Source organism: Rhinolophus ferrumequinum, chromosome 18 (assembly GCF_004115265.2).
Source record: "Rhinolophus ferrumequinum isolate MPI-CBG mRhiFer1 chromosome 18, mRhiFer1_v1.p, whole genome shotgun sequence".
NCBI lineage: Eukaryota > Metazoa > Chordata > Mammalia > Chiroptera > Rhinolophidae > Rhinolophus > Rhinolophus ferrumequinum.
The window spans coordinates 48,111,745-48,136,493 of NC_046301.1; the positions used below are offsets into that span (position 1 = coordinate 48,111,745).

The following is a 24,749-nucleotide window of genomic DNA, read 5'->3' on the forward strand; positions in this document are numbered from 1 at the left end:
AAACGTATACTGTTTTATGCTCTTTGCACACAAAATTCACTCTAGGACAAGGGGGAGGTGAGTGAGGCACCTACTGGTGCAAAATGTCAGGGTGCCCAAAATTCTGTAATCACGATAGTGTTTTCAAAAAAAAAATCAAATCGTCAAACTACAGCCTGTAGACTGGCAGCCTAATGTTGGAAATAAAGTTTTATTGGAACAAGGGCTGGTATCCTGGGTGAGGTAAGGTCAAGGTATGTAAATGTAGGGTTCCATTCTATTTAATAGCTTGGTATTTTGTTCATCATGAATTTTTTTGCATTAATTATGATTTTTAAAAAATATTGAAACTATGATTAATCTTGGTTACTGAGCTTTTTGGTGTTCCCTTTAAAAATATGCACCTGAGGTATCACCCTAGTTCCAGTTCTGAGAGCAACCTGTGAGGGTGATACTAGTATTGTCCCCATTTTATAAATGAAGAAACCAAAGCATGGAGAGGTGAAGTGACTTGGCAAAAGTCACAGCAGAAAAAGTGGCAGAGCTGGGATATGAACTTGAGCAGCCTAGCTCCAGCGGCTGGGCTCTTCAGAGCCATGCAAAGTCTCTGCTCTCCCTGCTCTAGGAAGAAGTGTGATTGCGGGAAGAAGGTCAGCTTTGGGGCAGGCCATTCAATAAGTTTTATTATAAAACCTACGGGGATGGGGGTAGGAAAGGGTATGGAGAGCCAGGTTGGTTACTTCTCCATCTAGGGTCCCACCCTCAGGAGACGGTGGTGCTTAAGGCTGCCCGGAGTTCTTTGGGGGCAAAGACGCCCAGCTCTGTGATGATGCCACCGGTGATGAGGTCATGGGGGGTGACATCGAAGGCAGGATTCCAAACCCCAATTCCTGCAGGGGAAAGAGGGGAGGCAAGAATGTAGGTATTTGGCTTTGTGGAAGTTCTCAAGCTGTTGTCACCTGTCCCCCTTCCCTCCCATGGTGGTTCTTAGAATTACGGAATCCTTGAGAATCTGGGGATCCTAACCCCAAAAGTGCATGAAAGCATGGACTTTGGCACCCAGTAACAGGTTTAGACCTCTCCCTACATACCACGCCTGTATTGTCGCTGTCCAAGAAGGTTTTGAAGTCTTATATACAATTACCCCACTTCTGCCTGCTCCAAAGATCTCTAAGAATTTCCAAGAATCCACCTCAGGGAACTTTGCATGGGCTGTGCCCTCTGCCTACATGCTCTCCCTCAGATACGCACATGACTCAATGCTTTCTTTACTTCAGGTCTTTGCTCAAATGTCACCTTCTCAGTGAGGACTTCTCTGACCATCCTGTCTAAACCCCCTGCACAGATACTTCTTTGCCTCACTTATTTCTCCTCAGCTCTTACCTCATTCTATAATTGTGTTAGTTATCGTGTTCATTGTCTGTCTCCCTGACAAATGTCAGCTCCATGAGGGCAGGGACTTTTGTGTCTTTTTTCAGTCTTGTATCCCAGCACTTAGCACCAATCAGGTGCTCAAAAATATTTGCTGAATGATTTACTGAGTGTAGATCACAGCTTACACAAGAGGCTGCAAACTGGTGGCCTGTAACTGTTTTCTCTGGCTCACAGTTTTTTAAGACCACTGGATTAGCTGCCAGCTTTCAAAAAGTGGGAGATTTCAACGTTAAAAAATGTAAGGCTACTCTTGGAAAAGTCAGAAGACCCATTTTCCTGGGGTGTGCATTCCTGTGACCACTGGTGGGAATCTCTCACAGCTGGGAGGCAGAGTGTCGGGCCACAGACTATACCTGGCCTGTGTCACTTATGTCCTGCTGCCCCAGTTTTATTATTTTTGTGTGTGTGGGGGGTGGGTGGTCAACTCTGCTTTCCAGTCTTACAGATTATGACCGTGCTAATTACGCCTCTAGGAAAGTAGAGGTACCAAAAAAACAGAAAAAAAAAATCAGAATTAATGCATCTATTTTTAAAAAGCTATAAGGAATCACAACAGAATATCAGGACTTCTCTCAGCCTAGTTGTATAGTTATTTTTACTCTGACTCCATACGTGGACTATGGGGTGGTGGCCCTATAGTATTTTCAGTGCTTAACCAGTCCTTTTAAAAAAAGGTTTTCAATTATCATTGTTAATGGGTGCTAACTGAGGGCCAGGCCTGTTCTCCATGTCACGTGTGTTAATTCACTGAAGGCCCTGGGGTTTAAGAGGCAAGTCATAATAACAGCCCATCTTACAGATAGGAATACTGGGGCTCTTAGGGATGAGAAAACTTAGGCAACCTGCCTAGAGCTACAAAGCTAGGAAGCAGGGAGAAGCTGAGAAATACCGTGTTTCCCCAAAAATAAGACCGAGCCGGACAATCAGCTCTAATGCGTCTTTTGGAGCAAAAATTAATATAAGACCCAGTCTTATTTTACTATAAGACCGGGTATAATATAATATAATATAATATAATATAATATAATATAATATAATATAATACTGGGTCTTTATAATATAATATAATATAATATAATATAATATAATATAATATAATATAATGTGATATAATATAATACCTGGTCTTATATTAATTTTTGCTTCAAAAGAGGCATAAGAGTTGACTGTCCGGCTAGGTCTTATTTTCAGGGAAAACACAGTATGTGTCTCTTCATAGGCACTTGGCTGAACAGTACTCTTATTTCCTCTTCCTCTTCTTTTTTCTTATTTCTTCTTCAGGTAAGAAAACCGAGGTGGAGAATATAAAAAATTTGCTCAAGTTTTTCCAACTCATGAGTTTGGAATTCTGACCTTGAATTTGACCTCCAAGATGTTTCCACCCCAAAAATTGGCTTGAAGGAGCTGCCTGTGCCCCAGAAGGCTGATGACATCCCAAAAGCCACCTGCCCAGTGGAGGGACTGGAGTATCTACCTGGAGGTGCCCAGATGCTGTGGGGCGTGCCCCTCCCACCGAGCGATGGCTTACCAGGCGCTGCAATCCTGACTCCATTGACATCGGTTAGCTCCTGGCCTGGGCGCTCCTCGATGATGATCTGCTGGCCCGACTCCAGTTGGAGGTCACATGAGGAGCTGGGGGCGGCCACATAGAAGGGAATGCCATGGTGCTTGGCAGCGATGGCCAGCTGGTAAGTGCCCACCTTGTTGGCTGTGTCACCGTTGGCAACTACGCGGTCAGCTCCCACAATGACAGCTGGGGAGCAAGATGTCGGGGGTCACCACCTGGCTCTGGATGCCTGGAGCCCCGCCTGTTGGCACCTACTGACCTGACACGCCCCGATGGGCCATAGCAGCTGCTGCCATGCTGTCAGCGATGAGGGTGGCAGGGATCTGCTCGTAGACCAGCTCGAAGGCTGTCAGCCGGGCCCCCTGGTTGTAGGGCCGGGTCTCTGTGCAGAAGGCAAGCTCCAGGCGGCCAAGGTTGTGCAGTGAGCGGATCACACCTGTAGAGCCCAACCCATCAGGAGGCCCGGGTGAGACAGAAAGGGACAGTCGGACAAGGTTACCCATTGGTTAGGGGCACAGATCTCCAAAGGCTTGCCACCCCGGGGGTCCTTGCTGTGGCTGTTCCCTCTGCCTGGTACATGTGTGGTTAGAAAACAACTTCTCGGTGAGTCCTTCCTGACCCCTCCATCTCACATAGCGACCCCCACACCTCTGACCTCTTTCCTTTTCTCCCTCCTCTGCACTTACCACCTTTGAACGCGTCATACATATTTACTGACTTGCTTTTGTCTATTCCTCCTAGTTTCTTGTCTCGATGGCTGAGATTTTGTTTACTGTGTTCACTGCTGGGTACCCAGCACCTAGAACTGTGCCTGGCACACAGTAGGTGCTTAATAAATGTTTACTGAGCGAATGAAGGAATGTATGTGTGAATAGTGGGGTATACAGTAGGTGCCTACTAAATATTTGTTGAGGAAACAGATGAATATCTTGCCATCAGGGCCTCAGTCCTCAGGTCCCAACGTGGGACCCAGGCAGGTAGGGAAATCTGGAGAAGTTAGGATCAAGTGGAATCTGCTGCCTTGAGCCCCAATACCCAGTCCCCCCTCCTCTCCTGGTCACAGGTACTCCAGTCTTTCCTTGGGGCTCACTCTCTCCCCTAGTCCTCTTAGAGTCCACATCTTGCCTACACTCTGCCCACTCAGGCCAGGCCCATAGAGTGATTGATCTTAGGTGGGCAGGTGATTCCATCAGAGCCCCTAAGACACAGAGAATTCTGTGGCACTGTTGTGTAAGACCCCTGGCTTTTTTCTTCCTTATCTGAATACCGGCAGACCCTCTGCCAACTCATGGAGCGTGAGCAGGAGGGCAGAGCTTAGGAACAGAAATAGATGGGTCCTGATGCTGTTTGAACCCCTGGATTCAGCCATACCTGAAGCGTTTCTGTACAAGAACTAATCAATTCCCATTTTTTCGGGGGTAGGAAAAGTGATTTGAGTTTCTTTCTCTTGCCTCTAAAAGGGGCCCTCCCCCATCCCCATGGATGCCCACTCACCCAGGGCTGTGCCGTAGCCAGCAGTGGCCAGTGCACCAGTGTTACAGTGGGTCAGCACGGTCACCTTGCCACCCTTGGGGGCTGCTCGCTCCAGGAGGTGTTGAGCTCCCAGGTCCCCAATGCTCCGATTATCCTTGAGGTCTTTCTCCAGCATGTCCTCAGCATAGCAGATCACTCTGGGACCATAAGCGGCTCTCAGCAGCAGCCACCAGGCCTCAGAGCCTGGGCTAGCCCCTTCTTCCTGCCCAGCTCCCTTGCTGAAAGCCTCTCACAGCTGTGAGGCCTGGACTCTTCTGCTATTGCCACCTGTCACTCCATTCGCTCATGCAACATGTTAACAGAGCACCTCCTGTGTGGGAAGTGCTGGGGGGCACAGCAGTGAACAAGGCCAAAATCTCTGCCCCTGTGGAGCTGACACTGGAGTGGGAGGCAACGGATGAGCAGATAACATGGCGACGGAAAAGGCAGCAGAGTTCGGGGAATGGGGGTGTAACACATGCGGGCTGGGGAAGACAGAAACCTGAAACCTGAAGGAGAGGACATCTGTGGATACCTGGCTTGCAGAAATGTCAGGTACAAAGGCCCTGAGGCAGGAAGAAGCTGGGAGGGGTCAAGGAACAAGAGGGCAATGGTGTAGCTAGAGTGGAGGGGGAGAGTGGGAAAAGAAGAGGGCAGTACAAAATTTATCAAAGCAAAAACCAGAAGAACGCGAGGTGGCACTGACAAAGACCTCCACGGGGGCCGGGGGAGAGGAAGGGGGGTTGGGCATGTCCAGGAGAGGCAGTCAAAGGAGTTCAAGCACCTAGGAGCTGGGCTGTCTGGGCTCAACTCCCAGTCCTGCTTGTGTGGCCTCGCACTAAGCGCTCCTTGCCTGTTTCCCATCTGTAAAACGGGTCGCTGTGCGCAAAAAATGAGTTGGCCCCCACTGAGCAGGGCCTGGCGCCAGGAACCCTACCTCTCCCGGACCGTCTCCTCCGTGGCACCCTCTCGCTCGGCCTCCCGGGCTGCCGCGTCGGCCAGGTCGCGGGCGGCGCGGGCCATGTTGACCGCGGTGGGCCGGGCGGTGACTAAGAAGCTCAGCGCGTCGCGCACGAAGGCCACGAGCGCGGCGAGTCCCGGTCCCCCGGCGCCCGCCTGCAGTTCCACGGCGAGGCTGAGGCAGCCCACGAGCGCTATGGCCGGGGCACCGCGCACCTGAAGGGGAGGGATCCGGGCGTCAGGGGCGGCAAGTGCGGGCGCCCCCCACCCTCAGCCCTGCAGCTGCGCCGCACCTTCATGGCGCGGATGGCCTCCCAGGCCTGGCGCACCGAGCCCACCCCCTCGTAGCGCCTCTGCTGGGGCAGCAGCAGTTGGTCGAGGATCTGCAGTGAGCCCCTCGAGTAGCGGATCGCTTCCAGTGGGGGCATGGTGCTACCACCGCACTCCTCGCTGTTCTGGGCGCAGGGGGCCGCGCGCAAGTGGGGCGGGGCCTCCCCCGGAAGGAGGCGCATGCGCACGCCAGCCCCGCAGCTTCCCGGACCTGCGGTCCACGCGCCGATCCTACCCTTACCTCCAGCAAAAGTCCGCCATTTAGCCACCCCCTCGGAACCACAATGATGGCACCATTTACGAGGCACCTCCTGGATGCTAGGTCCTGTGTTTAGCGTCCGGTTGACTAGTTAGGTGTTCAGAGCATGACCCCAAATCCACGTGGGCACCTTCAGGTGCCTGACTTCTCCAGCCACAGTGAGCGCTGGCGGTCCTAATTGGGGATTCCAGGAATGAACAGGCTCTTACTGCTGCCCTGAGACCTTCCCATCCCCGTGGGGAGCAAGGGCTGGTGGGCTGAGGACAGTCGCTGGGGCCACCACTTCCGGATTACATATTCAGCCGGAACCTCAGCCCCAGCAGGGTTGGGTCTGTTTTGTTCATCGCTGTATCCTTGGTGGCTAGGACAGTGCCTAGCGCACTGCACGTGTTCCATCAATATTTGTCTAATGATCTTTTCCAAGGTTTAGGGGGAGGTGGCAGGCTATGAGTATCCTGGTGTATGCACCGCTGTTTTGGGACATTTTCTGCTGTTTACCAACTTCCTTCACAAACAGCAACATGCTGGGACCTTTTTCGTGACCTAAGTAGACCCCAGGGGCCAGGGACAATGAACAGTTCACACCTGCATGGACCCTCTGTGTGCCCTCAGCCCTGGCCTCCCTGCTGCCTGGTCCCTTTTGCACCTTTCACTTTCAGCCTGTGCCACCTCCTCTGGGAAGTCTGCCATGATTGCAGGCCAACCTGAGCCACTACTTTGAAACCCTCATGTTGGGTAAGGACCATGGTTGTGGTCACAGTTGTAGCCCCAGCATCACCATTTGCTTTGAGGCCTGCCAAGCTTGGTTGGGTGGTGGGGTGGGGGAGAGAGGCAGCCCCTGGGCCCGTCTAGTAACCTAAGGCAGGGGCAAAGAAGCAGGCTTTAATTTGGGGGGTCCTACAAGGTACATACAACCTCTTTGGGACCAAATAAATAACAACTCCGTCACTGTGGGAAGGCAAGGTCTGGGGAGGGGGCGGCGTCTGAGCTCTGAGGGCTGGTGGGTGAGGGGGACCGCAGTCTGTGAGGGGCTTCCTGGAGGGGGTCCAGTCCCTGGAATCGCTCACTCACTCTCTGAGTCTGAGTAGTCAGCCACGAGGGAGGAGCTGAAGGTGCAGGGGTGTGGCATGTCCTGGGGAACAGATATCTCCTGCGAGGAGCCTGCTGGAGACCGGGGCCTGTCCTGACAGCTCCCATCCTGCTCCTGAGGCGCACTGCTCTTGGGGGTCTTGGCTATCTCCTGCAAGCAGTCTTGCGGGGATGTGGGCCTGTCCTGGGTGGTGCCGTCTAACACCCGTGGCTCCCCAGACTCGGCCGCATGCTGGGGGCTCTCTGAAATCTCTCGGGACTGCCTTCGCACGATGCCCAGATCCCCCACAGAGATGGGGCCGCTGGCAGTGGCAGATCTGCGGTTCTGGGCCAGCTTCTTCAGGACACCGCCAGCTTTGCTGCTGCCACTGCCGCTGCCGCTGCCAGGTCCTGAGGCAGAGGGGAACCAGGAGCGGCTGATGATCTCTGTCCGCTTGAGTTTCTGCTTGTCCTCGTATGCTGGGGGGAGGGAGAAAAGGGGGTGGACGGAGGTCCAGAGCCATCCTCTGCCCGGGTCTGCCATGGCCCACTCACAGCCAGGACTCCCCATCTCTCCCCACCCATGCCCACCAGCCCCCACGCACAGTCCAGGGTGTGGAACTTGAGCAGGGCGGCCAGCCTGCGGTCATCCTCTGTCTCAGGCACCAGTGGGATGGCCAGGCTCGCCTTAGCTTGCAGGGCCTGGTCCCTCTCCTCCTCCTCCTGCAGGGCTTTTTTCTTTTCCTGTGGGGGGAAGGGATGGTGGCCATCAAAGCCCTAACTCTTCTGTGCCCGTTGACCCAGGGGGCGTCACTTCAGATCTCAGGGTCTCAGGTTCCTCCTCTCTAATAAGATCATGGGAGAATAGGGCCTCACACGTTGGTCAGGGCACAGAAGGTGCTTAACAAACGAGAGGTGCAATCGTCATTAATACGTGTACCATTCAGTTCTTCACTCATTCATTCCACAAATGTTTACAGGATGCCCATCTTGTCCCAGGCCTTGTTCTAAACACTGGGGACACCGCAGAGGGCAGACAGACAATATCCCACTGCCCTCATGGAGCTGACATTCTCGTGGTTGGGAGACAATAGTGGTGAGGAGAAAAAGAATGCCGGAAAGAGGGTAGGCAGTGGGCAGGGTGGCTCAACTTTAAATGTGACTCGGGGTGGAGAGGAGAGTTAGGGATTCTCTCCAAGGAAGTCACATCTGAGAAAAGAGATCAGAGTGAGGGAGCCATGTGGGTATCTGGTGGTAGAGTGTTCCAAGGTGGATGGAACAGCCTGTACAAAGGCCCTGAGGCAGAAGTGTGCTTGGAGTGGTTGAGGAACAGTGAGGAGGCCAGTGTGCCTGGAGCAGAGTGAGCGAGGGGAAGGTAGAGCTGGGGCTGGAGCTGGGGCCGGGGAGGGGAGGGGCAGATCATTGAGGCCAGCCTGGTGGGCCACAGAGAGGACTTTGGCTTCTACTTTAAGTAAGCCTGAGAGCTATGGAGGGTTCTGAGCAGAGGAGCAAGGTGATCTGATGCAGGTGTTCACAGAAGCCCCCTGGTGGCGGTGGGGGAACAGACTGGGGGGAGTGGGAAGGTGGGAGCCTGGAGCCCAGGCTGGAGGGACTGTGGGGCTCCATGGGAGAGGTGATGGGGGTGGTGGCAGCAGCAAGATACTAGAGATCGTTTGAAGATAGAGACTGACAGAATTGTTAACAGGACATGGGGAAGGGGCCACCTCAAAGGGCTCAGTACCTGGAAGGATAGATGCCTTCTTTTTCTGAGAGGGGGAAGAAGTGGGCAGGGCTGATTAGGGACTGAGGTGGTCTCATTGAGATCTTATGTTTGAGGGTCCTTAGACCCCCCCAGGTGGAGACGCCCAGAAGGTAGGGGACACATAACTCAGTGCATAAGCCTGGTTGAAGGGATACTTTCAGTAACAAATAATTAGTAAGAAAAGAAGTAATTTTACTCCTAATAATAATGGTGACCATAGAATGATCAGAAAAGGAAACAGGAAGACATGGGAGCTGTAGGATGGTGAGAAAGCTTGCAGCCCATGGGGTCGCCTAGGCTCTGTTAGCAGCGTCCAGGAGCACAGGCCACTTCACAGAGTGAGAGAAGAGGGAGAAGGTTCTCATGTCCCACAGGACTTAACAGTGCCCTTGCCAGACACCCGCGAGGGTGAGAAATCCATTTCTATTACACTCATCTGAACGTGCCATGAGTTCTCTGTCACTCCCTGTGACATAGGTCCACCAAGTATTTTTGGCACAACTTCAGGAGCCATTGTGCTCACTGACAGCAACAAGGCCAGGGGCATCCTGGAGCCAGGACCAAGCTGCAGGGGGTACGAGGCGGCATTTGCACCTGCACCCTCAGTGACTTCACACAGGTGCAGGTGACTTGCCCAAGCATGTACACATTGAAATACACATTATTACGTTTTATTATAAATGAGTTTCCCCTTTTCTTTCTGTCAGTCAGGGCATAGCAGGAGTGATTTTGGAAATTATTTGGGGGTGGGTTGACAATCTACGAATTTCATTTTGGGGCAGCTGAGTGGGCCCATGAAATGTGTTAGGAGTTGATCGGTAAGTCAGTGCTTTGTGGGCCTCCACCTGATAACCCACGGCAGGGTCAGGCCTCACCCACGCCCCGGCTCTAGGCTCGCGGTCCCTCTGAGATCTGCGGAAAGCAAAGGCCGGTCCCTCCCCAGGGAAGGGCTACATGCTAAACGATAGCCGCTAGGCTAGGTACCTCCCACGGGCACCGTGAGGTCCCCACAGTACAGAAGGGGAAACAGGCTCAGAGAGTGAAATGACGTGCGCATAGCTAAGCTGTGATGGGGCGAGGGTTGGAGGCAGGTCTTAACCCGCCATGCGTTCCTGCCCTCCGGTGCTGGTGCCGTCAGATGCCCCAGCTCACCTGTGGCCCGGACCCCAGGTTAGAGCCCACTCACCCGGAACCTTTTCCGCAGCATGCTGTTGAGGGCGAAGTCATCCTTCCAGGCGCTCTGGGCCTCCTGGATGTGGCTCAGGGTGGGGAGAGCCTTCTTGAGCGTGCTCCGGTCGGCCTCGCCATGTTCCAGGCGAAACATGGCGTCCGTCTCCAGCTTCTGCTTCTTCTCATGCTCTGCAACGGTGAGAGCACGGCTGGGCCTTCGGGGCCCTGGCTCAGGCTCAGGGTTGGGGCCGGCTTCCCGGGTGCTCGCGGCGCTCACCTGTCGTCAGCACCTGCTCATTATCTGCCATGTCCCAGCGCTCCTCCTTGCGCTGGGCACCACTCACAATCACATAGTCGCAATTGGCAGGATCCGTCTGCATCTCGATGTAGTTCACACAGAGGTGGCATTTCATCCGGAACCTGGGGGGTAGGCAGGAATCAGGACAGTGTGACACCTGCCTGGTTCTTTCCATGGTGTGTGTCATTCGACAAGTGTTCACTGAGCACCTACTACATGCCAGGTTCTATACCTGGGGTTACAGCTGTGGGTGAGACAGACAGGGTCCCATCACTCCAGAACTGACTTTCTGTTTGGAGTTCGTTCATTCATTCATTCATTTGTTCATTCATTCACTCAACAAACCTTCCTGAGCTAGGCTGCTCTGTGGCAGGTGTGGCACCAGCTGCTGGGGACACAGCAGTACATCAAGCCAACCTACTCTTGGAGGTGTTAATGTTTTAGCAGGGGCCATGTTGGCAGCAAAGGCACAAGCAACCCGTATTGGGTGGCGCTGGCCACTTTAGAAAAGGCCTGAGAGGCGGTGTTGGAGCAGAAACTTGAGGCAAGAGAGGGAGCCTTGATGTCTGGGAATACCGAGCGTTCCACGTGGAGGGCACAGAGGTGGGAGCCTACCTGGGGTGAGGGAGGGACAGTGAGGAGGCTGTGTAGCTGGGGCAGAATGAGGGGCAGAGTGAGAGGAGGTGAGGGCAGGGAGGGGACAGAGCAGTGTGTGGGGCCTGGGGGCCATGGGGAAGACTTAGGCTTTTACTCTGAGAAACATGGGAGCTATGGAGGGTTCTAGGCCAAGGGATGTGCCCTGATTGACAGAATAGGACGGTTTCCAGGACAGGTCTGCAGGGAATGGCCATCAGGAAGAGGGTACAAGCTCCCCTCCCACTCAGACTCCATTGTAGCCCATTTACCCTGTGGCCGCCCATGTGTCCCTGAGATGCCTGCCAGGCTGCCTCTACCTGTATATCGGGGTCGTGTAGTAATTGCCAACCTTCTTCTTTTCTGCATTGTAACGAACACCTGGGAAGAGAAGGAGAGAGCGGAGGCTCGGGCTCACACTATCCCCGTGTCTTTTCTCTGGGAGAGGGGCAGATGGGGGTGGTGTTCTGCTCCCCTGCAGGCGTGGCACCTAGGGAGGGCGCTGAAATTCAAGGTGGGACAGAGCGGTTCAGGCTGTGTGACAGGTGCTCAAGCCACAGAGGGTGGGTGGGAGCCTGAGGGCTTGGGTTCAAATTCTGACTCCCCCAGCTGTGTGAGCTCAGGCCAGCAGCCTCAGCCCTGCGGGCCTCAGTTTCACAATCTGTGCGATAGGGGTGACTACCACGCCCACTGCGCGGGGCTACCGTGAGAACCACAGGCGTTCATGACCCACACAAGCGCTTAGAACGGGGCCTGGCTCAGCAAGCTGCCAAGAAGCTTGAAATTTATTTGCCGGATTTATTGTTTTTCTAGAAAATGTTTGGGTTTTTGTTATTTTGCTGGCTAGATGATATATATTCTTGACTGTCTGACCTTGCTTATCAGTGAAAAACGTTTAAACTAGAAAAACAGAGCCTGGGCTGGCAGGTGACGTGGGCTGGCGGGGTTTTCCTTTCCTGGGTGGCTGCTTCCGTTCCTGGCCCTGAGGGTGACCAATGTGTGGTGTCAGGCCAAGCCCCACTGTTTGTTCCCCGAGCACCTGCTGGCCTTTGGGGCAGGTGCTCCTGGCTGGGTCTGATCAGGGGGACGTAATGGGGGCTCGCTTGTCCCCCTCAGCAGTAGGATGGCCTGGTCCCCACTTCCTACATTTCCAAAGCCCCCGTGATAAGGACTGGACCCTCCGGCCAAGAGCTACAGGCTCCTGTTCACAGGGTGACCTACTTTCCTGGCCCAGGCACTGTGCGAGGAGCTGAGGGAGGTACTGTGAGGAGCCCAGAGGAGGAAACGAAGTCAGGACGTTTGAGTCACCTGCCTGAGGGCTCACCACTGCTGAGTGCAGCCTTGGACTCATTCATGCCTGTCTGTCTGTGCACCTGTGGCGTAGTCAGGGGTCCGAATGCTAATGGTATAAGGACAGTGACAGCAGCAAATTGACTTTATGAGCCCTTGCATGTGCCATGTGCTGTATGCTAAGCACTTTATATGCCACACAGGTGATACTCACACCATCTGAATTTTACAGATGAGTAAACTGAGGCACGCATAAGCTCAGTCGCTTGCCCAGGGTCACCCAGCTGGGAAGTAAATCCAGAGCCCAGCCTGCTCACCGCTCTGCAATGAGGTGTCCACAGCTTGCCAGTCACTTGGGCGCCATCTCCTCCCTGACTCCTGATTGGGAACCCTGGTGGAGACGCCACCTGCGGTTAAGGGGCTTCAATGTCTGTGGGACTGAATGGTGGGGAGGTGGGCGCAGAGGGTGGGTGGAAGCTTACCCATGCCAATGTGGTTCTTGCAGCCGTCACACCAGATGTTATACGGCATCTCAAATCTACACAAACAGAAAACAGCTTATCTGCCACTATCCACTGGGTTTTCCCTTGGTCTCCACACCTGAAAATCCGGCCGCAGCTGCATTGCAAAGGGCACGCACACGGGGAGGATAAAGAACAGGGGGCGAATGTTCCTAAGGCAGGCCTGTCCCCGCCTGCTGCTTTCTGGCCGGCCGACACGGTCCCAGTGGGTCTCTGTGGGTGCTGCCGAGCCTTCCACGCCCTACCACAGCAGCTACACGGCCTGGAACGGAGGAGGAGCAGGCCACATGGGGCACTGGTATCCATTTGAGTTAGTCAAGTGCTTGTACTGTCACTGGATTTCTTTTCCACAGTTCTATGTGCAACATGTGATTCTGCTTTTCCATGAACAGCAGTGACAGAGCTTCCCTTTTAAAATAAAACCTTAAGTAATGAGTAATGAGGTGAATTAAAGACACTGTACAGAGAAGGTGAGGCTCAGCTAGAGTGGAGGGGGGTGGCATGCACAGGCGAGCTTGGGCAGCTCTGGAACATGGAAACAGGGAGGGAGTTTTGAGGGGACCTTCAGCCCTGTGCCTCTGGAGGCCACAGCTGAGACTCGCATCTTGACTCCTTTTCCATAGATATCCCCGCCTCTGATGATTTTGTCACCGGATCCTCTGTTTAGGCCCAGGGTGGACACCAGAGGTTGAGATTGGAGTTCAAGAGGCACAGATGGAAGGAGTGAAGGGTTTACCCTTCTGGGGACACACAGCTGGCATCTGCTTCCTGTCACGGAGACCAGGCCAGAAACAAGAGAACCCCAAGGGAAGGGCCATTGTCCTGGCTGGACAGCAGTAATGGCTGTGATTCTTTATCCTCCCCCATCTGTGCCCTTTGCAGTGAGACTCGGCAGCGGTTCCTGTCAGGAGTTGGTGTGTACTGCCCTAGCCCTGCGTCACGACTCCTTTTGCAGAATCGATGGGACAGAGTGGTGGGGTGCCAATTCCAGGTCTGGCCTCCAGAGGCCTTGTGCACCTTTGCTCGCTCTCTTCTGGAACCTGACACTGTTACATGAACAAGCCCAGGCTAGCTGGCTGGAAGATGAGACATGTGGAGCGGAGTCCAGTCATGCCGGCCAAGGCCATGCTGGACCAGCCGGTCCTCCGCCAGCCGACTCCCAAACATGTGAGAGAGCCTGGCCAGGTCGGTCAAGCCCGGCCCAGGCCAGCAGAGGCGTCCAGCTGAGTCGCACGCTGAGGACTCAGACATGCTTATTGTTTTGTGACATGGCCATGGCTGACTAAAACAGTGACTTTCTGCCCGGGCAAACTGAGGTGCTGAATTCTCCGAGATTGAGGTCAGGTGACACGCAGCGCAGGCGTCCGCAGGCCTTACCTGATGATGAGGATGCCCTGGGACAGCTTCCGAGCCCGCTCCCGGAGCGGGTGGCTGTGGTGGTATCGGTTGAGAGAGCCATGCTGTGCGGAAAGGAGGACAGAGCAGGTTAGGCTCCTGAGCGGGGCGACTCATGCTCACACTGGCCAAGAGAAGCCTCTTCTTATGACCTACCAGGGGTGTTAATAGCACAATGGAAGGCACAGAGGCCCTGGGGAAGCCAGTGGGGTTGGACTCAGGAATGCAAGAGACTGAATTTTTCCTCTCCCATTTAGGAGTTGAAAGAGCCATGTGATCCTGGGTAGTGACCTCGCCTTTTGCCTTCCCGAGCCTCTGTTTCCCCTATCCGTCAACTGGATCATAATTACCTCCAGGTGTTGTGGGAAGAATTAGGTAAGATGACAATATTGGCAAATGTTTACTGGGTACTTTATATGTGTCATCTCATTTTAATCCCTCAGCAATTCTGTGAGGACAAGTTGTTTGATTTCCTTTTGAAAATGGCGTGGAGAGGCCAGGTCATGTGCCTGGGGTCACAGAGCCAAGATGCACTGACTCATTCAGCGGGCCCTGTAGTGTGGGGACACAGCTGTGAACAAGACAGATGAACGTCTCTGCCCTAGTGGGGTGAATGTTCTAAAGGGGGGAGAAGGACAATGCCCAAATGAACGGATAATATGTCAGGGAATTAGAAGGGCTCTGAAGGGAAATAAAGCACTAGGTGATGACATAGAGAACGAGACTTATGGTGAAAAGGAGGGGAAGGAGCCTTATGGTGAAAAGGAAGAACAGGTTCTAGGCGGAGGAACAGCAGAGGGTGTGAGGAGGCCAGAGGAGCAGCAGCTGGGAGAGTGAGGGGCTCGGACCCAGAGCCTGAGCGTCGGACCTCATCCCGAGCCCTGCTAGGAACACGTCCAGCTGGGCAGAGTACAAGGGCACTGACGAGAGCCACATCTACTGGGAAAAGACTGCCCCAGACTCATGTGCTAAGCACAAGGCAGGGAGATCTCAGGGTCGCCCACATTCTGCAGTGTGGCTCCAACTTCAGGAGGGGACGAGGTGCCTATGGCCCCTGCCCTGTGCGGTCTCTTTGTTACCTATGGACGTAGAGAAGGGAGGCTGCCCCTTACCTTTTCAGGGTTGAAATCTGGAGGGTAGTACTTGTTTACACCTTTCCTTTCACCCTGGAAAGCAGAAGAGATGTGACTCAGAGAAGGATCCACAGCAGATCTAGTCACCTCAAGGGGTGGGGCCTGGATGAGGGAGACTGAGGGACATCGTAGAGAATGGCCCTGGGCTCTGTGCCTAATGGGGACTGGTGACCTGGGCGAAAAACCATTGCCACTGCTGTGGAGAACTGCACGAGGGTTACACTTTCCTAAAGCAATGGCATTCAGTTTATTTATTATTTTTGGACCATGACTTTCCGTGAAACATATTTAATATGGCAGCTGTGCAAATACACCTGTCATACAGCTGAGGCGCAGGTTTCATGAAAGAACACTTACTTTGGCTGGGGAGTCTCTCTTTTTAAATGATGGCAACCAGTCCTTGAGCTGACTGAACCAAAGCAGTGGGTCTCACGTTACAACCACCTGGGAAGTTTCTAAAACACTAATAACTGGGATCCACCCCAGACAGCTCCTGACAGAGGACCTGCTCTGGGCAGTGGCACCTGGACACTGGGCTTGTAAAAAGCAACATGGAAAACATGTGTATAAACAAATCCTTGTATATGCATGTTCACAGCAGCATTATTCACAACAGCCAAAAGGTGGAAACAACCCAAACACCCAACAATGGGTAAATGGATAAACAAAATGTGGTCCATCCAGACAATGGAATATTACTCAGCCACAAAAAAAATTAAGGTCTGACACATGCCACGATGTGGATGAACCTTGAAGACACTGTTAAGTGAAAGAAGCAAAACACAAAAGGCACATTATGTATGATCCCATTTATAGGAAATGTCCCAAACAGGCAAATCCATAGAGACAGGAAACAGATTGGTGGTTGCCAGGGGCTGGGAGACGGGATGGGGAGCGACTGCTAATGGGGACGGGGTCTCCTGTGGGATGGAAATGTTCTGGAACTAAATAGATGTGATGGTTGCACAACATTATGAATATACTAAAGGCCACAGAATCATACACTTTAAAATGGTTAATTTTATGTTATGTGAACTTCATCTCATTAAAAAATCAAAAAAGGAAAAAACTTACTGGGTGATTTAAGTGTGTAGCAAAGTTTGAGAACCACGGCACCAAAAGATCATGAATCCAGAGTTTGAAAATACCATCTTAGAGCTTGGGGAAGGGGTGGGGACTTTAGGGGAAGAAGGAGCCACTGCGGGGGTACAATGAAGACCAGAAGAGAACCCCAAGGAACTTAAGTCAGTCTACTCACCATCTTGGGACCCGGCTACTGGTCCTTGCCCTCAGTGTGGCCAATCTGAAAAGACAAGACACTGGCACTGATTGTGCTGTGTCAACCCACTGCCCAGTCCCACGCACCTGGGAAGCCTGGCTGGGGGGGTCCATGGCTTCCCTGCAAAGGTGCTACAAGCCGGGTGTGGTGGTGGCGACTCAGATGAGCCTCTCCCAGGTGTAGGAGGCATTCGAAGAGCAGCGTTTTTGTTTACAGTGTGTCCTGTCCACTCTCCATGCAGCATATATTCCCAGTTGACACTTCTCTCCCCTCCAGGGCCCCCATCATTGCTCACCTGGACCAGGGCAGTTGCCTCCCTCTGGTCTCCTGGCTCTGCCCTTGACTCCCACGGTCTGTTCTCCCTACAGGGGCCAGGAGGCTCTCTTAAAAAAAATAAATCTGAAATATCGCTCTCCTGCTTAAACCCCTCGGGTGATTCCCACCGCTCTGAGTATCATGTCGAACCCCTCCCTGTGGCCTATGGGGCTTGGGCCCCTGCCTGCCTCTCCAAGCCCACCTCTCACCCTTCTCCCTGGTGCTTACTCTGTTCCAGTCACACTGGCTTCCTGGCTGCCTTTCGGAGGCTCAGTAGGTACAAGCCAACTGTCTTGAATGCTCCTCCACCAGCTGTCTGTTCTTTGTCACAGGTTTCAGCTCAAACATTACCTGTCCGAGGCCTTGTCCGACCACCTGATCCAAAGTCACTTAGCCCCTGGAGTTCTTATCACATCATCCTGTGTCTGTTTACCTGTCTACAGTCTGTCTCCTCTGGCAGTTCTCACCTCGCTGTTATCTCCAGCACCGAGGACAGTGCCTCGTCCCTGATAAATGCTGACGAATGAACCACTACGTAGTAACTGATTCAGGTTCCATAAGAATCAGTGCGGGTGACACAGGTATCAAATGCAGGGGCTCTTAAAACTGGGGGTGGGACACCCCCTGCACCCTGCATGTTTGGAGGAGGCTTTTAGGTCGTATTAAAAGAAGTTCTACCTTACTCTAAAGAAACATACTGAGGAACTGAAGGGTATTCTAGAACAAGGATTGTCAATTTTCTGTTAAAGGACATATAGTAAATACTCATGGGCCAGACTCTCTCTGTCCCAAAAACTCAACTCTGCTCTTCATAGCTAGAAAGCGGCTATAGACACTATGTAAATGAATGGGTGCGGGTGCACTCCAATAAAACTTTATTTAAAGACATTGAAATTTGCATTTCACGATTGTTACCTGTCACAAAATATTATTCTCTTGATTTTCCCCAAGCATTTAAGACATTAATGCTTCTTAGCTGGCAGCCTGTACAAAATTAGGCGGTGGGCTGGTTTTGGCCTGTGGGTATAGTCTGCTGGCTCCCTGTGCTCGAGTCAGGAAGCTTGGTCTAATTGTTTCTCCCAATTTAGCTGTGTGCTCTCTAACGGTTATGGTGCGTCAGGTGATGCACTGAGTCTGACATCATTGCCTCATTTACTCTGTATTATGTCACTATTTTCTCCAGTTGTTGTGGGGGCTTAAGTAACTTGACCAGGGTCAGAAGCTGATGGGGAGGCAGAGCCAAGGTACAGCCACGGTTGTAAACTATTCTGCCTTTGCCCCGAATCTCTCTCCATCTTGGGTCCTCCATCTGTAAAGTGGGCCCCCGGACAAGATTTTTCTAAGGTCCCTTCCAACCTAAAAATGCTTTTGCCAACAAAATAGCTAAGTGCTCACCCAAGCTTTGGGGTCACAGTTCCCTGGGCTTGAATCCCAACTTTACTTCTCACTCGCTGGGTGACTGTGGCCAGTGTCTGAGCTTCCCTGAGCTTGTATTTCCTTACCTGTAAAGAGTGGATGAAGGAGACAGGACTTTCTGGGGTTGCTGTGGATGAAATAACACACTGTGAAGTGTTTGCAGAGTAAGTACTCCGTTTACAGGGGCGAGGGTCTTAACATGGTTTTACCACCCCAGCTGAGGCTCTAGGGTGGATGTAATTGGAATCTCTGCTCCTTGGTGTCAAGAGTAATTATAGACTGCATTTGCCCAGGACATACTGCTTGGACTCAGATCCCGACTCTGCTTCTTGCTAGCGATTTGACTTTTGGCAAGTTGCTTACACTCCCTGGGCCTCAAGTTTCCTCATTTATAAAATGGGGGTTACAAAAGTATCAACCTGATAAGGTTGCTGTTAAGACTCAATGAGTTGAATAAAGTTCTCAGAACAGCGCCTGACCAGTTAAACGGTAGTTTTGATTATTTCTCATGTCCACCGTTTTACAAGCGTCATTTCACAAAATCTTCACCACAACTCACTGAGGTAGGGGCTTACAGGTCCAATTTTTCAGATGAGGCAAATCGAGGGGCCCTTCAGGTATAATATGGGCCAGGGTTGAGTTTGAGTCACCGCTGGAGCTGGGGATTTGAGTCGGGGGTCGCGACTGGGACCTGGGCCGGCTCCGAACATCCTGATCGCGACCGCAGAGCCCAGTGACCTTTGACGCGCTCGTCCCCGTCGGACGGCTCCGAGGTCGGATGAGGTAGCGGCCAGACCCCAGGGCGTCCCCGGCCTGCCGGCCCCTTCGCCAGCCCGCACTTACCTGCCCTTCTCCTGACGTCACGCCGCGCCCGTGGCCGGAAGTGAGAGCTGGGCGCGCAAGGGGGCGTGGCGCACTCCCTGCGTGACGGAGACGCCTGCGCGAGGCGGGGCGAGGCGATAGCGCCACTTTGATTGGCTGAGTGCAGAACACGCCGCTCCCCAAAGTGGACCAATCCGGGCCTGCTTCTTCCAACCACAACACGTCACGATGCCCCATCTCCGACCCCTCCCACTCTTCCTGGCCCAATCAGAGACCGGCCTCCCTGACGGCGCCCTCCTAGGAGCCCGAACTCGATTCCTGAAACCGTAGAGCAAGGGTGTTGGGCAAAGTTCTGCCCCCGAGGGCCAAACCAAACCAGCCCCTGGTTTTGAACGGTTTACGAGCTAAAACTGTTTTTCCATTTGTAAATGGTTGGGGAAAAAAATGAAAGGAATAACATTTTATGACCTGTGAAAATAACATGAAGTTCAAATTTTAGTGCCCATAAATAAAATGTTATTGGAATACAACTAAGTCCATTCATTTACTTATTGTCTACGGCCACTTTCCCACTACAATGGCAGAATTGAATGGTTGCAACAGAGAGTGTGTGGCCCATCGAGCCTAAAAAATATACCATCTGACCCTTTTATGGAAGTGGGCCAGTCTCTGCCTTGGAGCCTTCATACTAGCCTGCTGTGCCTTCTGCACAGGGGAGTGTGGCTTTTGAATTTACTTTTATGCTCTTGTAGGGCCTAACAGAATCTGTTTGTTCATTTGTTCATTCAACAGCTGTTTATTAGGTGCCTGCTATATGCCAGGCCACAGGGATTTGAGAGTAAAGGACACACCCTTTTCTCATTGATAAGGCAGACATATCAACAGGCAATTTATTCAGGCCAGTGTGAGGAATGATGACAATAGTATTACTACTATATTATTCGGTACCAGGTTCTGTTCTAAAGTTATGGTGTGGGGACAGAGTCCCAGAGAGCAGTTTCCAGGCTCTCGGCCTCATGTGGAAAGGTGCTGGCTCAGGTAGTAGATGGCCCTCAGCTGTGACTAGTTGGCCATCAGCTGTTACTGGTTAGCCATTAGCCACTGATATAACTGCCCTGGCTGCGCTGGGTTGGTTAGTTGGTTGGCAGAGAAGCGGACGGCGGATTGCGGATTGTGTGGCACCTGCTTCCTGTGTCTCCAACCCAGCTGCCAGCAAGACTATAGTGGTATGAACCCCTTATCCATGGCTCCGTTGGTGTTCCTTTTTGGCCTCACCATATCCTGCATTCTTGTGCGGGGAGCGGGACTAGAGACCCTGCATGACATGGCAAGTCAGTTCTCAAGTAGTTGTGGTGCTGCTCACTACTCACCAAGGATCATTCACCAGTGTTCACTAGTCACTTACATGTGTTATCTCAGGGAACACTGCTCCTAAGAGATGGATACGCTAACATTCCCATTTTGCAGGTGAAGAAACAAGCCCAGAGAAGTTAAGTAACTGGCCCAAGGTCACACAGCTAGTGAGGGCTGGAGGATTTGACCACCATCTGTTGACACTACGTTAACCTGTTCTCTTAACCTCTGAGCTATACTGCTTTGGGTTGTATGCATTAATTATAAGGGTTGTGGTGGGCACCTAGAGGAATCTTTAACAAGGGTGGGGTGTTCAGGAGTGGGCAGGAGTGAGAGTCAGTGAGATCCCTATAAGGGTGACCCTTGGGCTGGATTAGGAGGAGCAAGGCAAAGGAAGGGGGGAAGGGCAGAGGCATGCTCACAGGTCCTGAAGAACAAGATACTGCATTCAGCTCCAGTAATCTTGCTTGCAACAGCTGGATTTTGCTTGAGTCCTCGTCTTGCACCTGAGTGAACAGATAGTGACTGAAAAGCCATAAAACGCCACCTGTGAATGATATTTTGGGGAGGGGAAGTGTAAGAACCCTTGGCTTTCAAGAGATGCGTAGAACCTCACTCTTCTCACACACAGGACAGGTGAGAAACAGCCTGAGATATGAAGAAACGGTTCTATAATGATGCCAAATGCTGGCCAGTTCCTGTGGGGCTCAGGGAACCAACTTAGGGAAAGGAGGGCAATTAGCCAGCCTGGGCAGGGTGGCAAGAAGGGACTTGTGTTCTAGCTCTGGGGGCCCTGACCAAGTCACCTCCCCTCTGTTTGCTCATCTGTAAAGTGCGAGATCTCAGCTCTGCCCATGTAAACGAATGCAATAAATGCCTACAAACGTATTTGTAAAACACTTTGAATAAGAAAGCTGTGGGCTGGAAAGGGCATTCAGGGATCATGGTGCAGCTTTTTTTTTTTTTTTTTTTTTAAACTTTTATTTATTTTAAGTGTGTTTTTCCAGGACCAATCAGCTCCAAGTCAAGTAGTTGTTTCAATCTAGTTGTGGAGGGTGCAGCTCACAGTGGCCCATGTAGGGATCCAGCCGGCAACCTTGTTGTTAAGAGCATCATGCTCTGACCAACTGAGCTAACCGGCTGCCCCCCATGGTGCAGTTTTGGAACAAGACAATGACAGAAGAGGAGGTAGGCTTTAAGTATCAGGAAGTTCTTTACATAAAGCTGAAACCCACTTCCCTGCTATTGGCACCCACTGCTACTACTCCTGTCTTCAAGGGCCACAGAGGGCCTACTACTCTTCCACAAGCCAGCCCTTCAGCTCCTTCCCACCTCTGAGAGCCTGCAGTTTAAGCCTAACTCTGGTTTCATCCCTCCAATCACCATCCACAGCTCAGAAAGCAAGTTAGACATTTTATATTTGATCTGTGGCTGTGATCCAAACTGTCTGGGGTGCCTGCCTAGCCCCTACCCCTCTCTTTGTGTGAGAACATCTAACCTCCAAGAGGGCACTGCAGCATTTGTACTAAGCCAGCCCATCCTCTGCCACAGCTGTTTGGTGAGGGATGTAGATTTAACCCAAGCTGGGCCAATCGGGTTTGCTCCTGGGAAGTTAGAATTGGCATCCAGATATGCAAGGGAATCTGCTTATGGCCTGACGTGAAAACCTGGAACTTAGGACGTAGGGGAAGCCATCTTTAGCTATATGCAGTGAAAAGCAGAGATAAGCAACCATGTGGAGAGAGAGAGAGAGAGAGAGAGAGAGAGAGAGAGAGAGAGAGAGAGAGAGAGAGACTGTCTTTATCTCTGGAGGCCTTCCAGTTGTTAGGTCCCTTGAGATATTCCTATAATAAACTCTCTTCCTTCGACTAAGCTAGTTTGAACAAGTTTCTCTTTCTTACAACCAAAAAATACTTGACTATGAGAGTGGTCCTGTGTACGGTTATGGGAAACTGGTTAAGTCAACTGTTGTGTTGGAGCAAAGAAAGGAGAGGTGGGTGATGATGTTCAGGCAACCCAAACTCTTTGTCATCCTTTTGAGAGAGCAAAGGGCAAGGACAGTGAGATGTTAGGAAAGAAATCCAATTGCTAATTTCTTTTTCCTGCCAGAGAAGAGAGTTTCTGTAGTAGATAGATTCTGTGGTGCCCCAGATACCTGCCTCCTCGTGTGTACACCATGTGTAATCCTCTCCCCCGAGTGTGGGCCCAGTGACTCAATTCTAATTAGCAGGAAATGATCAAGTGATGGCATATACTTGATTATATGTATATAAATACATTACATAAGATTGTAGTGTCTGTCTTGCTAGGGGACTCTCTTTCATGCTGGCTATGATGAAGCCAGCTGCCATGTTGTGAGCTTGTCCTGTGGAGAGGACCATGAGGCAAGTACGTGAGGGCAGTCCCCAGCCAACAGCCCGTGAAGAAGTGAGGCCCTTGGTCTGGCAGGCTGCAATGAAGGGAAATTCTGCTGATAACCACATGAACTTGGAAGCAGACCCTTCCCCAGTCGAGCCTCAGGTGAGACCCAGCCCTGACCCACACCTTGATTACAGCCCTGCAGAGGACCCAGTTAAGCTGCACCCAGACTCCTGACCCATAGAAACTGTGAGATAAATGTATGTTGTTTTAAACTACTTAGTTTGTCATAATTTGTTACACAGTAATAGATACATCTAATATAGTTTCTTTCCCAGGCTATAAATCAACATATAATGAAAGAAACCTACTTGATGTGTTTTCAAATTAACTGTAGGCAAAACAGAAAACTCAATTATAGATTTATAATTGCCTCTGTAAGATCTCAGTGTGATCAGGACAATACTTGGGTTTCTCAGATATACAACAGCTAGAAAATCCTCTTCTGGGTGTAAGCCCGAAGGCAGAGAGGATAGGGCCAGGGCCAGGGCATCAAGGCAGTTCTCCAGGTCCTTCATGGGCCTCCTCCAGTAGCCAGGCCCTGAGCACACAGCACACCTGGGGAGCCCTGGTGACTTTGCCATGATCCTGCAATTCCAGGGGAGGGAGAAGGAAAGCTAGCAAGTTCAGTGACATACCTCCACTCATAAGTGGCTGTATCTGGCTTATTCTGCAGCTAAAGTCTTTTGGGGAAACAAAATCTTCAAAAGGAACATCTATTTAGAAATACGCGTTCCATGTGTGGCATGAGGAGGGTGGTGAAACTAAGGGCTTTGAGTCCATGCAAGGTAGTGAGAGCTACTTATTTGGCCTATGTCTCCAAAGAAGAAGAAGATAGAGCTGGATTAAAGGAGAAAGGGCCCCTCCCTACCCAGTCGTGGAAAGGCACCTTGAAATCTTGAGGCCCCAGCGTGCTTTTTGGCTCTGTAACAGGAAGAGAACGCGGAGGAGAACCAGTCTCTACCTTGAATAGCTCAATGCCATCTGTGTATTACCTCCAAACAATAGGAATAATAACATACTTAACTTAGGCACTGCTTTTATTGTAGCAAGTTCAAAGACTTAAAAAGGGGCCTGTGTCTTTATGCATTTAGGAAAGCTGGATTCTGGGGAGCAATCGGCTTCTATTCTTGGCTTTGCTGCTTGCTATTCTAGTGAACCTGGTCTGAGTATCTCTTGGAGCCTACTGTTCTTGAAGTTTGGGAAGAAAGCAAGGAACCAGAGAAATAGAGACACCCCTAGCATTTCTGGTTTTCTAAAAGCTTTTGAAGTGTAATAACTCAAAGCATTTATGCTTCTGGCTGGGGGGAGGAGGCCAAGAATGCACGATGGTGCCAACACAGACTGCATAAGGAAGGCATTTCCTGTTCTCTTGCTGGCTCTGTTGCCGTGATCCTTTATTCACCACTAAACGCCCCAAACACATGAGTCTATTTCATGGCTCTCTGATGTCCCCCTACCAGATGAATCAGAAGGACATGGGGACGACAAGTGCAAGGGTCCTGCAATAGTCACAGGCAGGTTGGCAAGCCTTTGGGCTACCACATGCTTTGGTTCTGGCCGGAAGCCTTGGAGTCTAACGCAGGGTTGGCAAGCTTTCTGTAGAGGGCCAAATAGTACATATTTCACACTTGTGGTCCAGATGGCTCTGCACAACTCCTCAGCTCTGACGGTGAATGAAAGCAGCCATAGACATTATGTAAATGAACGGATGTGGCTGTGTGCAAACTAAAACTGTATTTCCAGAAGAAAATCAGGCAGTGGGCCGGACAGTTTACTGAGCCCTGATCTAAGGGATTGAGAAGATGAAATCTTTACCTTAGAGCAACTGTAAG

General features: G+C 51.7%; 2 protein-coding genes across 12 annotated transcripts; both read right to left on the reverse strand.

Moving 5' to 3' along the window:
* Positions 1–590: 590 nt before the first annotated feature.
* On the reverse strand, positions 591–6,776 carry MRI1 (methylthioribose-1-phosphate isomerase 1). The gene is made up of 6 exons (XM_033134019.1): positions 5,746–6,776; positions 5,430–5,668; positions 4,475–4,650; positions 3,240–3,416; positions 2,942–3,166; positions 591–869 (listed from the first exon to the last, which is right to left on the reverse strand). The coding sequence occupies exons 1-6, from the start codon at positions 5,962–5,964 to the stop codon at positions 742–744; spliced, it is 1,164 nt and encodes a 387-aa protein (XP_032989910.1). The 5' UTR covers positions 5,965–6,776; the 3' UTR covers positions 591–741.
* A 133-nt stretch (positions 6,777–6,909) lies between these two features.
* YJU2B (YJU2 splicing factor homolog B) lies at positions 6,910–19,244 on the reverse strand. Of its 11 annotated transcripts, XM_033134012.1 has the most exons (14): positions 19,165–19,236; positions 18,408–18,448; positions 17,134–17,280; positions 16,886–16,952; positions 16,570–16,614; positions 15,291–15,344; positions 14,161–14,243; positions 12,745–12,800; positions 12,580–12,669; positions 11,293–11,353; positions 10,319–10,461; positions 10,058–10,230; positions 7,715–7,853; positions 6,910–7,589 (listed from the first exon to the last, which is right to left on the reverse strand). In XM_033134012.1, exons 5-14 carry the CDS (start codon positions 16,570–16,572, stop codon positions 7,105–7,107), a joined length of 1,287 nt encoding a protein of 428 aa, XP_032989903.1. In that variant the 5' UTR covers positions 16,573–16,614; positions 16,886–16,952; positions 17,134–17,280; positions 18,408–18,448; positions 19,165–19,236; the 3' UTR covers positions 6,910–7,104. The 11 variants fall into 11 exon arrangements, with proteins under 11 accessions (XP_032989903.1, XP_032989901.1, XP_032989904.1 ...); XM_033134010.1 differs by lacking the exon at positions 17,134–17,280; XM_033134013.1 differs by lacking the exon at positions 17,134–17,280 and having other exon boundaries at positions 16,886–16,973.
* Between the last annotated feature and the right edge of the window lie 5,505 nt (positions 19,245–24,749).